We start from the raw sequence: 15,413 nt of genomic DNA on the forward strand, positions 1-15,413 counted from the left end.
CATGAATTCAAGTAATTTGCCCATGTTCATGCAGCTGGCCTGAGACAAAGCTGAAATCCAAATTCAAATTCTCTGCCTCTAAGACCAGCACTTCCTCCTTCTTCCCCAGTACTGATTGCTTGGTTTCTCTGATTATTTTGATGATAATGATGATGATTTATTTGTTTTTTTGGAGACAGGGTCTTGCTCTGTCACCCAGGCTGAAGTGCAGTGGCACAATCTTGGTTTACTGCAACCTCCACCTCCTGGGCTCAAGCAATCCTTACACCTCAGCCTCACAGGTAGCTGGGACCACAAGTGCATGCCACCACACATGGCTAATTTTTATATTTTTGGTAGAGATGGGATTTCACCATGTTGCCCAGGCTGGTGTCAAACTCCTGAGCTCAAGTGATCCACCCACTTTGGCCTTCCAAAGTGCTGGAATTACAGGCATCAGCCACTGCACCTGGCCTGATTATTTTCATTTGAAAGATGCCTTAACTATATAAGTCTTGCTATGTTATTATCTAATTCCTTTAGTGTTTTAATAGCTTTAATTTATTTTCAAATACTTCCTCCCAGTTGGTGGCTTATCTTTTTTATGATTTTAACTGCATCTTTCAAAAAGAAGTTCTTATTTTTATGTACTCCAATTTATCGTTTACCTTTTTTTGGTGGATTGCGCTTTTGGTGTTGTAGCTAAGAAATCTCTGTCTAACTCAAGATTACAAATATTTTCTCCTATATTTTCTACAGGTTTTATAATTCTAGCATTTACATTTTAGGTATATGATCCACTTTAAGTTCTGTGTATCTTATGAGGTGTGAAATGAAGTTCATTTTTAGCAAACAGATATCTAATTATTCCAACACCATTTGTTAAATGCCATTCTACCTCCACTGAATTGTCCTTGTACCATATATGTGTGGCTCTGTCAGTGGGCACTCTATCCTGTTCCATTGATCTGACTCTATGCTAATGCCACACTGTCGTGATTACTGTAGCTTTATAATGAATTGTAAAGTCAGGTAGTGTAAATCCTTTAACATTTTTTTTTCCTTTTTTTCAAAGTGATCTTGGCTATTCTAGACACTTTATCATTTCTTTAGCTTTTATTTATTCAGGGATACAGTTACAAAACAGAATTTAGAAATCTAAAAATAATTTAAAATTAAAAATTGCTATATAAAAAGCTGTATGAAAACTGCCTATAATGTAGCTTCATCAGGAAATGAGGCCCTCTGGGCACTGGATTCCATTTAGTTAATGTAAAATTGTTGCATATACCTTGCATGGATTGCCATTTTTTTCAGAAAAATTAAAGTATAATCATTTATACCAGAATTGTATTGGACATGAGTATCTTAGTCATTATAAACATAGTTGTCATTGTCCTAGTATTGTGGGGGAATTACTGATTAAAGGGAGTTAATTAGTTGTATTGCTGTCTACCATAGTTATTTACTTTTGATTTGGGGAATGCCTTTCTTCAAATATCTGAAGTGTTGTATTTGATAGTGATATGCAAAGCATTCTGGGTCTGTCTCTTCCAATAAAGCATATCCCTATTTACTTTAAGCTTGCTATCTGCTGGAGACAGTGAGGAGTGACTATTAATTAGGCGAATTTAGCTCTGATCTGTTAGCTATCAATGCCACTGTGTGATGTGGAGCAAATTACTTACCCTCTTTGGGTTTCATCATTTGTGAAATGAAAGGTTTGGGCTAGTTAACCCTGAGTGGCCCATTTGGCTCTAGATTTTTCTTACTCTTTTGTAGTGTTTTTATCCACTTAAAAATTATAACCCCTTTCAAAACTTTTAATGTCAAAAAGCTCTGTGATGAGTCAGAGGGGGAGCTTTCTCAGTCAGGTAGTAGTAGTTGTTTGATGCATCACAGATTGCCTAACACCACTGCATGACTCTACTTTTAACCGTGGCCAGCACTGAGCAATTAAGATGGCATTTATGGCTCCTGGTGCTGAGATATTTTGTGGCCCATGGAACTCCCATATTCTAAGGAAAAGAATTTCTTCTAATCCCAAGCAATTCCAAAGCTTCAGAGTTCTCCTGAGTTGGCAGGTTAGATTTTCAAATGTATCTCCAAAGTAAGTGGTACTATTACTTGAAACCAAGAGGACTTCAAATATCTTCATTGTCGTTCTGATGCCAAAGCACAGCACAGCTACAATGATCATTGCTATACTAATAGAATAAGTAGCTTAGAGAGCCAGTTTACTAGGAGATGCAGAATAGAGACCCAAATTAAAAATAGTATAAGAGAACATTAAGTGGGCACTTACTGTGTGCCAGGTGCTGTGCCAAGCACTTCATATGAATTATATTAGTTAATTCTCACAATAATCTTGAAAACTAGGCATTATCATCTCCTTCTTACAAATGAGGACAGGATGCACAGTCTATGCTACTTGTCCAAGGTCACACAGTGGTAAGTGGTGGAGCTGGTCTTCAATCCGTATGTTTCAATCTAGAGTTTAAACTCTTAATGATGACATCAGAGACTAGCTAGCACATTTAAAGAGTAATTGCATATGTAGGATTACAGTGATCTAGACAAAGAATAACCCGTTCTGATGGGTCACTTTTGGGTAGACTTGATGGAAGAAAGAATTCACAGAAGATTTCTTGAAGAAATTGTTTTGAGATTTATTTTGAAACGAAGGATATAAATTGGCCTAGAGAGATAGATGAGTTGGCACTGAGGAGATGGACTATATGAGGCCATGAAGACACAAATGAACAAATTTTGTGTTCAGGAAGCAACATAAAGACTTACGCAATGCAGAGTGATAGCCAGAAATAAAACTGATGTCATAGGGATGAAAATCCAAGAGGTTTCACTTTATTATAATAGGCACTGGAGATGCACTCTCAGTCTCAAGCAAGAAAGGGAACATAATTAAAATTGTCTTTGATTGTGCAGTTTATCCTACAACTCATGTGGGATAAATATGAGCTTTGAGTGCATCAGGGAAGGTCAAAAGAAAATTTCTTAGCAAAACATATGTGATACTTAACAAATTATCTTCAGGAGTACCACATAGCTCACCTCACTAAGGCTCTATGGCCAAATAGTGCAATGACTGTGTATTTAGGCCTTTAAGAGACCTGAATACATATTTTACATAATTTTTGGAAATAAAGGTGACTAGTCCACCTCAGTTAAGCCACCAGCACATTCCTTTGGCCCATCAACACTGGTATTGTGTAGTGGACATAAAAGGAACACAGAAGGGTTATAGATTAAAGTCAGGGTTGGGCAAATAGAAATCTCTCAACAATATGTACTAAATTGAATTGAAGTCTGCTTTCAGATAGCAATGGCTGCTCCTGAGTGAGGGCTAATGTATTTGGTGAAGTATAGTTGGGTCCCTTCCATTATAAATCCACTAACGCTAACTTAATGTCTCTTCACATTTTCTAAAATGACTTTTCTCTCTCTCTCCATCTCCCTCTGTCTCTATCTGTCTTTCTCTCTCCAGTTCCAGAGACCTAATGACTTCTCACCCCCTTTCCGCTTTGGGACCGTGCCCAACGGCAGCACAGAGAGAAATATTCGCAATAACTATGCAGAAATGCATGCCTACATGGGAAAGTTCAACCAGAGGGGTGTAGATGATGCATTGCTCTCCCTGAAAACAGGGTAAGAACTGCTTCCAAGCTCAGAGTCCTTGATCTGTTTCTCACATTTATTAAGCATACTATTGAATCACATGCACTAGGTATACCATGGTTGGTATCATAAAATGTTAATGAAGACTTCATTTGCTCTTTATGGATTTCCAAGTTAAATTTGATAGTATCACTTAGACCAGTGTACAAAGATTCCTATGCTATTACTTACTTCTATGTATTTTTTTTTACAAATTATTTTCTAGTTGCACTAATGTAACCACGAAGTAAGAGTGAAATAAATGTAGAAGTAGGAGGGCAGAGTGAAGGCTAAGGTATTTGTGCCGTGTATGAAATAAAGACCTGTTGTCTAAGAGGTGAAAATTATGGTTCTGGTGTCTTATGGACAATGGAGAAATAAAAGGGGGAAAGTGTAAATGTTTTTAGATAATTAACAGTAAGAATGTGTTGACTGATCTCCAGTGCCAGCTTGTGTTAACATACTCTGTCCTCTAGGGAGTGTTTGTCCATTTATAGTTCATGACCTACACATGTGTTGGCTTGCACAGTCCCAGCCAAACTGGTCCCTTTGTTCATTTGGCCTCCACAAGCTACAGTTATGGAAGATGATGGATAATGGAGCATTATAGATGTTGGGATTTGGAAGTCAAGGGGTCTTGTAGCTCATTTTCTTTGTTGTATGATGATTAAACAGCACTTGGACCTCCTCTCAATACCCTTGTAGCTCCAGGTCTGGAAAAGGCACCTAGATACATGGTTACGTAAAATACTGTTAGATTCTATGTTATCACCATAGGTACGGTCACAAAAGATCTCAGAAGATGGGATTTGAGCTTGAAGGTAGGGCCACTTTGGGTATTCTGACCCCTGCTACACCCACCATTCTCATTCATATCAGGGCTTTGGTTTTTTGGTGTTCTCCTCTCTATAGGTTACCTAACAAAGTGACTTAACTAATAAAAATGAAGGGAATAATGGTGTTGCTTTTCTTTCTTGCAGACCTCTCTATTGCCTGTACAGCTATATCTAAATTTCTTCCTCTACCTTTGATATGTTTAAATGTTGGTTTTAAATATTGATTCATGCCTTCCTGCCCCTATGCCTGGTCTTACTCCCTTTTTTATGTATTTCTCCCTTGCAAAGCACAATACATAAAATGAAGTTCTTTTATGTTTAGGAACTATATGCTGTAATTTATTTATTTGAGAGATCTGAATTCTTCTGTATTTTGCCTTCTCTTGTAGTTTCACTCATCTGCTCTTACACAAGCCTGTACTGCCACCACCTCAACCCCTCACCTCTATCCTTATGCTGCACAACAGAATACTGGAAACTTCCTGACCACAAAAATAGCATTGCACATCTATTGAAACACAAACACCTACACTTATCCCCACTCCAGACTGTAATGAACTGAGAAATGAAAAATGTTATATAAATCTAACCCCATGCTATTTGTTGCTCATTGCGGTGGTTACTTTTCATTATTTCTGTTATTATTTTTATTGATCCCTTTTTACTCCTTCTTCCTTTCAGACACAGTTTATGAGTTGGCTTCAGGCCCAACTTACATTCTCATCATTCCCAGTGGGAAGAAAAGAACTCCTCCTTTCAACCCAAAAGCACATAAAGAACAGCCTGGGATTTAGGCTTTAGATTCTGGCAGAGTTCCAATTTAAACCTTACTTTGAACCAATTCTCCACATAGTTTTCTGGAACCCTACTGCTTCGTATTAATGGCCCCATAGGTAGTTTTGTTCTAAAATTCCTCCATTGGATTTGTTTGCTTTTTTCCTGTACAGGAAACTGGATGCCTTCATCTATGATGCAGCAGTGCTGAACTATATGGCAGGCAGAGATGAAGGCTGCAAGCTGGTGACCATTGGCAGTGGGAAGGTCTTTGCTTCCACTGGCTATGGCATTGCCATCCAAAAAGATTCTGGGTGGAAGCGCCAGGTGGACCTTGCTATCCTGCAGCTCTTTGGAGATGGTGAGTTCAAGAAAGGGAAAGTGCCCATTTGTCCTCTACTGATGGCCAGTCCAAAACATCAACCTTTTCCTTTCCTTCATTTATTTAACCTGTGCATTTCCAGAAAAGCATTTCACAGTATATTGTGTAGTTTTCAGGTATATATTAGTTTCTTATTGCTGCCATAACAAAGTGCCATGCACTGAGTGGCTTAAACAACAGAAATGTCTTGTCTCGCAGTTCCAGAGAATAGACGTGTGAAATCACAGTGCCAGCAGGGGCAATCTCTTCTGGGGTCTGCAAGGGAGAATCTGTTTCATGCCTCTCCCATAGTATCTGGTGGTTTGCTGATAATCTTTGGCATTCCTCATCTTGTAGAAGCATACCACCGATCTCTGATTCATGTTCACGTGGTGTTTTACCAGTGTGCATGTTTTCCCTCTGCACACGTCTGCGTCTGAATGTCCCTTTTTCTTAAGAATGACAGTCATATTAGATTAGGGGTTCACCCTACTCTGGGATGATCTCGGCTTCATTATGTTTGCAATGACTCTATTTCCAAATAAAGTCACATCCCCAGGTATTGGGGGTTAGGACTTCAACACATATATTTTTGGGGGATGGTATAACATCTTTCACCCCATAACAAGGTGAAAGATGGTAGGGAGAGGATTGAAGCAGTTAGTCAAGGAGGTTTGTTTCTGGGTTGCAGGCTATAATCAAACCTTCAGGGATAAAGTAGGAGGACTGATATTAGATGTTTCATCCAGTCGTCTCACATGTGGCCAAAATAATAGATGTAACTGTGGAAGGTCTCTGCTCTTTATGTGCCCAGAGGTAGGGCAGAGAAATAAACTTGCAGCCATCTAGTCATTCTTCCTGCTCTCCCATCTTGCTCTTTCAGCTGGAAGAGGCAGGGTTAGGGTCCTCAGAGGCAGACACCATCAGCTACTCCCCAGTATCATCCTGGCAGCAGACTGAGCTGCCAACTTGAGTTGAAAAAAATCTCATCTTCTGTTTCATTATATTCCTGTCTTCTGCATCCCTCTTCACTTTATTGTACAAAGAAACTACTCTTTCTGTTAGAATCACAGAAACTAACTCAGTTATGAATGAGCAGCCAGACCCTTCTTGGCCTCACCAGCCATCAGCCAAGTGGCTATCTCAATTATGTCTGCAGAAGGTTTGCCGTTAAGGATGAGATCAGAAGCAGAAGACCACAGGTGGATTTATAGAATCCAGGTGAAGTTGTCTGCTCCACTAGTTAGGAGAATCATAGTTTAATTTAAAAAAATAAGGGAAAAATGGTTTGATTAACATTGGAAACAGGAGAATGTTTTAGCTGAAGTGTTACCAAGCCATTTTGGTATAAGAGCTTCTGTAATTTTAGTGTAGCTGTCACTCAAAGGCAATAATGGAGACGATACCCATCAGAAAGAGATGATTTGCAAAAGTTGCCAAAACTTTAGTCAGATTATGCAAGCAAAGTTCAGTTTTTTAGCCAAACTAGAACTACTGGAATAGGCAATTTTCTCCATGAGATTTTCAGAATTTTGCTTGTCTAGAACTAGATGCATTCTAGGGCACATGGTTTCTTTTACTTTCCTTTTGTCTGGGACCTCTTCCTACTTCCTAGCATCTGGTGAAGTGGAAAAAGGTCATTGAAATCTGACATGAATTAAAGCAATCAAAGCATGGTTAAACAATGTGTAAAGAAGGCAAGTCTGAATTTGGGAGTCTTATTTTATTCAAGCTTACTCCTCTTTGCTCTTTATTTTCTTCAACAAGAGATCAGTAAATCGGAGGGGCCCTAGGGAATCAATCAATCTCTCTGCCTCTCTCCTCCCTACCCAATCTGCTTTGCACAATTTTAAGGGCAATTCTCTGAATCACTCATTCGATTATGTTATTCCCCACTGTCTGTAATATTAAGTGCAGAATGCTTAATCTGATACTCTGGTCTTTAGCACTCTCACATCAATCTTTTTTATTCAGCTTCTTTTGCCTACTGTGTCTTTTTCTGTTTGAACTGTTCTGTATGCCTTTCCTTAAACAAGCCTTGTGTGTTCCCACCGACCATACTATTCCTGCTGCCTGGAGTGCCTTTTTGTACAATGTAAATTAAAATTCATCCATCTAGCATGCCCACTTCCAACTCCTACTTGCTTCACGAAAAACCACTGGCCATGCTATCCACAGAATTACCGTCACCACTTTGAACTCTTGTTACCTGCAGACAGCTTGTCATTGTGATTATTTATATGCCAATTTATACAGGCTAGATAATGGAGAGTGGGAGCAATGTCTCATGTGTTCATAGCACCTGCAGTACTCACATGAAGTTTTTATTGAATGCTTACTGAGTACGTTGATGAATTAATATGTAATGGCATTAATAAGATTACTATTAACTTTTTTCATTTCCTTTTTGTCTCCTTGTCTCTTTTCCTTTCATGTATCTTTCTCTTTCTTGCTCAATACCCCTCTTTTTCCCTTTTCTCTACTCCTTTCCTGTCTCCTCTTTTTATCTGTTTTCCTTCTCTGTCCTTTCCCCAGGGGAGATGGAAGAACTGGAAGCTCTCTGGCTCACTGGCATTTGTCACAATGAGAAGAATGAGGTCATGAGCAGCCAGCTGGACATTGACAACATGGCAGGGGTCTTCTACATGTTGGGGGCGGCCATGGCTCTCAGCCTCATCACCTTCATCTGCGAACACCTTTTCTATTGGCAGTTCCGACATTGCTTTATGGGTGTCTGTTCTGGCAAGCCTGGCATGGTCTTCTCCATCAGCAGAGTAAGTGTTTTGATTTAAATGCCTAGAGCTTGTTAGGGACAGCTTAGCCTAGCACTGTGCAAAGCAGAGAGACCCAGGAGGACACTATCTCCACCCCCATGTTGCTCAAGCAAGAAACCACATCATGTATGTTTTCTCAGGAGTTTGTGTGATGTGATTGCAAGCGGCTCAGAAAAGTGGGTGATACTATATTTCCTTCAAGAAACAGCTTTCTGTGTGGGATTTGGGCATTTGGTTCTCTACGGGAACTGACAGATCTGTCAAAATGGAAAATTTGGCTTTTTACCAAATGCCTTTCATCACCACTAGTTGGTTCTGTATAAACTCTATTAACTATCTAATCCTTTAAAAATGTACATTTCTGTTTAAATAATTATATGTAACATATCTCTTATTTTAACATACAAAGGTATATTATTAGTTGTTTCACTCTATGTTTTAACCATGTGTTGGTTATGGAGAGTTAAAGAGCTTAACAGAACCTTCAGAAATAAGCTCTGACTCATAAGAAATTTACATTCCAGAAACTTCCCTAGTTGGAGCAAGAGTAAAAACTCTTAGGTCATTCTTTATTTAGGTCTCCTCTTCATTCCTAGTCCAAAATGAGACACTAGGAAGACAGTTTTGTGTATGAGCAGAAGGTCACAGGGAGAAGTTTTTTAAAAAGTGAGCTTCTTTTGATTTTGTTAATAAAGTGGAGAGACTAATTCATGAGAATGAATGAAGGTCTAGGTTCCAGATATGGCCAACTTTGACTCAAACGGAGTTTTGTATTAATGAGAAAATTGATTTCTCATTAAATTATTTCATGTTTTCATCTTTTTCCTATAGTATTTTACTGATAGAGAACAATTTCTCCATTTCCTCTCTGGCTGTGAGTTAATTCAGGCCATCGAGTGAGCTCAGAACAGGAGGATGGAACTTGGGGGTGGTGATGATCCCTGAGCCATGTTGCTTCCCTGGTAGCCCTTCCCTAAGATCTCAGATAGGGGAACGCCAGAAGCCGTGGGAGCTGGTGATCTGTAATAAAAACCCCATTTATGATGCTTTGACATGATCAATGCCTCTATAGAGGAAAAAAGGCTTGGAATTTTCTCTTGACCTTAATCAGGAAGAGTTAGAAGAACTGGGAAAGTGAAATAACCTTACCTTGAAGATCTTCCATCTTGCTGATGCCCTGTGGGACAATGAGACTTACCTTGTCTAAAACTTTCTTCTTTCCCATTTGGCTACGATTCTTCTAATCCTCTCCCCTCTCATTCCCATCCACTGAGACAACTTCCCTTTCCAAATTAGTCCCATTTGTTGTAATGACACAATTCAAACAACCTCTTTTCAAATACTTTCCCTAGCCAGGGAGAAAAGTTCCAAGTTTGTCCACCTTTCCAGGCAGGGAGCAAGATGTGAGCGGGCGGTTGGCTTGACTTTAGAATCAAACATACTGAGCCCTCCAGGAACCCAGCCCATTGCCTCTCCTGCACTGTCCTTCAAAGCCCTGTACAAGAAGCTGTACACAGGGAGCTCTCGATCAATACTAATTTGTTAAGATGTTAATTATTGATGATAATATTGAGTGAGAAAGTATAAGAAGGAAAACAGGCGCTAAAGAGAGAATAAATGAGAGAATTCAACAAGGGAGTTATTTATTCCTATTTAGTACTGGCTGTTTGTCCCAATTCTTCCCTCCCACAGTGTAGAGCACAGCAGGAGAAAAATCCTTCATTGACCCCAGGGCTTCCTAATTCTCTTTCTGTGAATTTTGTTCATGCTTGGCTCAAGAAGAGAATTGAAGAGAATTGCTCAGCTGTTATTTGGTGACCGAAATTCTAAAACCTGCTTAAAATTTGTCAGAGCTGGAAAACAGTGGCAATTGTGAGCTACTGAGCTCCCCTGTGCTTTACTGTCAGCCAGGTATGGCCAGCCATGGCAGAGCAACCTCAGCATCCATAGAGCATGGCCATTTATTTCCAGAAGACTGACAATGTTTTTTGCTATGGGTTGATATCATGGCCTCATTTTTAAGATGTGAAAATCTAGGCATAGAAAACCACGGTAAGTCAACTGTGAAGTTGAGGCAAAAATGCCATATCCTATGATTCCAGTCCCTTTGCTCAAGTTACTGGGTGTGACCATGCCCCCTCTCTGATGGCCAGGTCACTGACCTCGTCTCATGACATGACAGACACCAAATTCAGGGATATAAATTAGACAAGCTTCTAGCCACATCTAACAGTATATCAGACTATTCGCTTCATGCTTTCCCTGATTTTTTCTTATCCAGTTGGGGCAATTATTGGTGGGAGAGTGTTTTTTTTTGTGGTCATTTCTAGCCTCTCTGGAGATCTAACCTGTCCCCACGTTCTTGCTTCAGGGCATCTACAGCTGCATCCATGGGGTGGCGATCGAGGAGCGCCAATCCGTAATGAACTCCCCCACCGCAACCATGAACAACACACACTCCAACATCCTGCGCCTGCTGCGCACAGCCAAGAACATGGCTAACCTGTCTGGTGTGAACGGCTCCCCGCAGAGCGCCCTGGACTTCATCCGACGGGAGTCATCTGTCTATGACATCTCGGAGCATCGCCGCAGCTTCACACATTCTGACTGCAAATCCTACAACAACCCGCCCTGTGAGGAGAACCTCTTCAGTGACTACATCAGTGAGGTGGAGAGAACGTTCGGGAACCTGCAGCTGAAGGACAGCAACGTGTACCAAGATCACTACCACCATCACCACCGGCCCCATAGCATCGGCAGTGCCAGCTCCATCGATGGCCTCTACGACTGTGACAACCCACCCTTCACCACCCAGTCCAGGTCCATCAGCAAGAAGCCCCTGGACATCGGCCTCCCCTCCTCCAAGCACAGCCAGCTCAGTGACCTGTACGGCAAATTCTCCTTCAAGAGCGACCGCTACAGTGGCCACGATGACTTGATCCGCTCCGATGTCTCTGACATCTCAACCCACACCGTCACCTACGGGAACATCGAGGGCAATGCCGCCAAGAGGCGTAAGCAGCAATATAAGGACAGCCTGAAGAAGCGGCCCGCCTCGGCCAAGTCCCGCAGGGAGTTTGACGAGATCGAGCTGGCCTACCGTCGCCGACCGCCCCGCTCCCCTGACCACAAGCGCTACTTCAGGGACAAGGAAGGGCTACGGGACTTCTACCTGGACCAGTTCCGAACAAAGGAGAACTCACCCCACTGGGAGCACGTGGACCTGACCGACATCTACAAGGAGCGGAGTGACGACTTTAAGCGCGACTCGGTCAGCGGAGGAGGGCCCTGTACCAACAGGTCCCACATCAAGCACGGGGCAGGTGACAAACACGGCGTGGTCAGTGGGGTACCTGCACCGTGGGAGAAGAACCTGACCAACGTGGAGTGGGAGGACCGGTCCGGGGGCAACTTCTGCCGCAGCTGTCCCTCCAAGCTGCACAACTACTCCACGACGGTGACGGGTCAGAACTCGGGCAGGCAGGCGTGCATCCGGTGCGAGGCTTGCAAGAAAGCAGGCAACCTGTATGACATCAGCGAGGACAACTCCCTGCAGGAACTGGACCAGCCGGCTGCCCCGGTGGCGGTGACGTCAAACGCCTCCACCACTAAGTATCCTCAGAGCCCGACTAATTCCAAGGCCCAGAAGAAGACCCGGAACAAACTGCGCCGGCAACACTCCTACGACACCTTCGTGGACCTGCAGAAGGAAGAAGCCGCTCTGGCCCCGCGCAGCGTAAGCCTGAAAGACAAGGGCCGATTCATGGATGGGAGCCCCTACGCCCACATGTTTGAGATGTCAGCTGGCGAGAGCACCTTTGCCAACAACAAGTCCTCAGTGCCCACTGCCGGACATCACCACCACAACAACCCCGGCGGCGGCTACATGCTCAGCAAGTCGCTCTACCCTGACCGGGTCACGCAAAACCCTTTCATCCCCACTTTTGGGGACGACCAGTGCTTGCTCCATGGCAGCAAATCCTACTTCTTCAGGCAGCCCACGGTGGCGGGGGCGTCGAAAGCCAGGCCGGACTTCCGGGCCCTTGTCACCAACAAGCCGGTGGTCTCGGCCCTTCATGGGGCCGTGCCAGCCCGTTTCCAGAAGGACATCTGTATAGGGAACCAGTCCAACCCCTGTGTGCCTAACAACAAAAACCCCAGGGCTTTCAATGGCTCCAGCAATGGGCATGTTTATGAGAAACTTTCTAGTATTGAGTCTGATGTCTGAGTGAGGGAACAGAGAGGTTAAGGTGGGTACGGGAGGGTAAGGCTGTGGGTCGTGTGATGCGCATGTCACGGAGGGTGACGGGGGTGAACTTGGTTCCCATTTGCTCCTTTCTTGTTGTTTTAATTTATTTATGGGATCCTGGAGTTCTGGTTCCTACTGAGGGCAACCCCGGTGACCAGCACCATCTCCCCTCCTTTTCACAGTTCTCTCCTTCTTCCACCCCTATCAGCCATTCCTGTTCCCATGAGATGATGCCATGGGCCCTCTCAGCAGGGGAGGGTAGAGCGGAGAAAGGAAGGGCTGCATGCGAGCTTCCTCCTGGTGTGGAAGAGCTCCTTGACATCCTCTTTGAGTGAAGCCAGGAGAACCAAAAAGAGGCTATGTGAGCACAAAGGTAGCTTTTCCCAAAACTGATCTTTTCATTTAGGTGAGGAAGCAAAAGCATTACGTGAGACTATTTAGCACACTGCTTGTGAAAAGAAAGAGGCTCTGGCTAAATTCATGCTGCTTAGATGACATCTGTCTAGGAATCGTGTGCCAAGCAGAGGTTGGGAGGCCATGTGTGTTTATATATAAGCCAAAAAATGCTTGCTTCAACCCCATGAGACTCCATAGTGGTGGTGAACAGGAACAAAAGGTCATTGGTGGCGGAGCGGATTCTTGAACAAACTAGAAAGCACGTTATGATAGTGTCCCACAGTGCCTTGGAGGCAAGAGCAGGTGGATTGTGCATGCATGTGTGTTCATGCACACTTGCACCCACATGTAGTCGGGTGCCTCAAGAGAAGGCAACCTTGACTCTTTCTGTTGTTTCTTTCAATATCCCCAAGCAGTGTGATTGTTTGGCTTATATACAGACAGAGATGGCCATGTGTTACCTGAATTTTGGCTGTGTCTCCCTTCATCCTTCTTGAATAAGGAGAATGAAAATTCTTTATAAAGAAGAATCCGTGGTCTAGACAAAAAAAAGATGGTGAGCAATCCTGCAAGAGCAAGGTACAAAAACAAGTCCTCAGTGGTTGGCAATTTTTTCAACCAGTTTGAACCAAGAACCTTCCAGGAAGGCTAAAGGGAAACAGAATTTTCACAGCCACGATTCTTTTGCCCACACTTGAGAGCAAAAGATTCTACAAAGCTCTTTTGAGTATTTAGACTGTCGACTGGCCAAGGTTTGGGGAGGAGCAAAGCCACCTTTGAAGTAGTAAGGAGTCGTGTATGGTAGGGTAAGTGAGAGAGGGGGATGTTTCCAATGCTTTGATCCCTTCTTACTTAACCTGAATCTAGAAGAGCAGGCTTCTTCCCCCAAAACTGATTACAACTGCTGTGGAGCAGACAGTTAAGAGAAATGAACTTGACAATTAAGAGAAATGAGCTGCACTCCATGAGTGTAGCTCAGGAGGTACGAAGAGAGGGGAAGAGACTTGGCAATGGGAGAGGGGGGCAGAGAGGGATCCTCCACAACCTCTTTGGGCCTGGCTCCCTGGGAATGTGACTTGAGCCCAGAGTGAACACTCTTGGTAGAAGCCCTTCCACCTTCCTGCAACACCTTGTTTCCCTCTCAGATTGTACCATTGAGGAATTAAAAAAGAAAGATATACATGTATAAAACTCCAGGGATGAGGGTACCGGCAGACATGATGCTCCCTTCACTTAACATTGGAAAATTGAGAAGGGAAATGAATATGTGTCACGGCCGGTCCTGAAACTTGGGGTAGGGCTATTCTATGGGTCAGTTCCACTGTCCTGCCATCCTTCCCTACACAGGGTGGCATCCAGAGAGCCCCGGGTCTGTGTGGAAGCTTGACTACAGGATCGCCATGTTGCACACAGGACACATAAACCAGAAAGGTGCTCATCCTCCTCTGGAAGGAAGCTGCCATGTCTCTTCAAGTCACTCCCTCCAGGGCTGCTCTTCGCCCCTGTTCGCCCTTACTCGCGACCCTTCCTCATCCCATCCTTGACTGCTATCCCCGACCCTCCTCCTTGATTTTTACCTCAGTATCTTTCATTTTAAAGCCAACTGAAGGCCTTGTAAAGCTTTGTTTTCTTTCTAAAATGAACATGGGGGCAAGGGGCTGAACCTCTCACAGATTTGGAGAGAGGGGCACGGAGTGCTTTACCTTAGATAACAGGAAAGACTGAGAGAGGACAGAGGGCGTGAGGCACCTCCAGGAGGAAGAAGGTGAAGGGCCACGTAAACACCGCTTCGCCCTGACTCTGTCCAGGGGTCAGGGACTCATCCCCTCATCTTCCTCTTACCTCACCCCTTTCAAACAAAAAACCAAACCAACTAACCTAGCGAACAGCAATCTAGAACCAAGGGAGCTCTTTCAGTCTCCGCTGGCAACAGAAATCAAGACGGTGTTTATTTCATATGTAAATATTTTGTTTTCTAATTAATTTTGTATAGATAAAGTGTTCTCTTGTGAGTATTCAGGGTGTTGGGCTGGAGGGAGTGGGGTGGGGATGGGAATGAGAGGGAAAAAGTGTTTTGTTATGGGTTTTCATTTTCCACTGGGGGAATTGTTTTGTATGGCTTTTGCTTCAGGGTGTCTGGAAAAAGTGAATGCCCATGAAGGCCACTATGGTGAAAAAGCCAGAAAGTAATCTGTGTCCATTCCCCCCGCCCCAGAAAACCAGTCTTCTTACTGGTTTGTGAGAAATGTTCATGCACTTTGGCCAGGGCTTTACATAGGGTTCAGTTTGGCTCTACGCAAACCCCAGGTCTGACTCCTATCCTTCTAGGTAAACCCTAGGTTACCGCATAACATGCAAAGACAGGCTGG

The 15,413-nt window shown here is 43.3% G+C and overlaps 1 protein-coding gene across 1 annotated transcript in view; it reads left to right on the plus strand.

Moving 5' to 3' along the window:
• The window catches only part of GRIN2B (glutamate receptor, ionotropic, N-methyl D-aspartate 2B), a gene marked incomplete at its 5' end in the record, with an annotated part of 113,196 nt that extends 98,993 nt beyond the window's left edge, over positions 1 to 14,203 (plus strand). The window contains 4 exons of the mRNA XM_011993610.1: positions 3,485 to 3,645; positions 5,438 to 5,625; positions 8,161 to 8,399; positions 10,771 to 14,203. Coding sequence (XP_011849000.1) covers positions 3,485 to 3,645; positions 5,438 to 5,625; positions 8,161 to 8,399; positions 10,771 to 12,627 — 2,445 coding nt within the window. The remainder of the gene's footprint in view (positions 1 to 3,484; positions 3,646 to 5,437; positions 5,626 to 8,160; positions 8,400 to 10,770) is intronic.
• Between the last annotated feature and the right edge of the window lie 1,210 nt (positions 14,204 to 15,413).

The sequence above is a fragment of the Mandrillus leucophaeus genome, unplaced genomic scaffold (assembly GCF_000951045.1).
Source record: "Mandrillus leucophaeus isolate KB7577 unplaced genomic scaffold, Mleu.le_1.0 Scaffold431, whole genome shotgun sequence".
NCBI classification, from domain to species: domain Eukaryota; kingdom Metazoa; phylum Chordata; class Mammalia; order Primates; family Cercopithecidae; genus Mandrillus; species Mandrillus leucophaeus.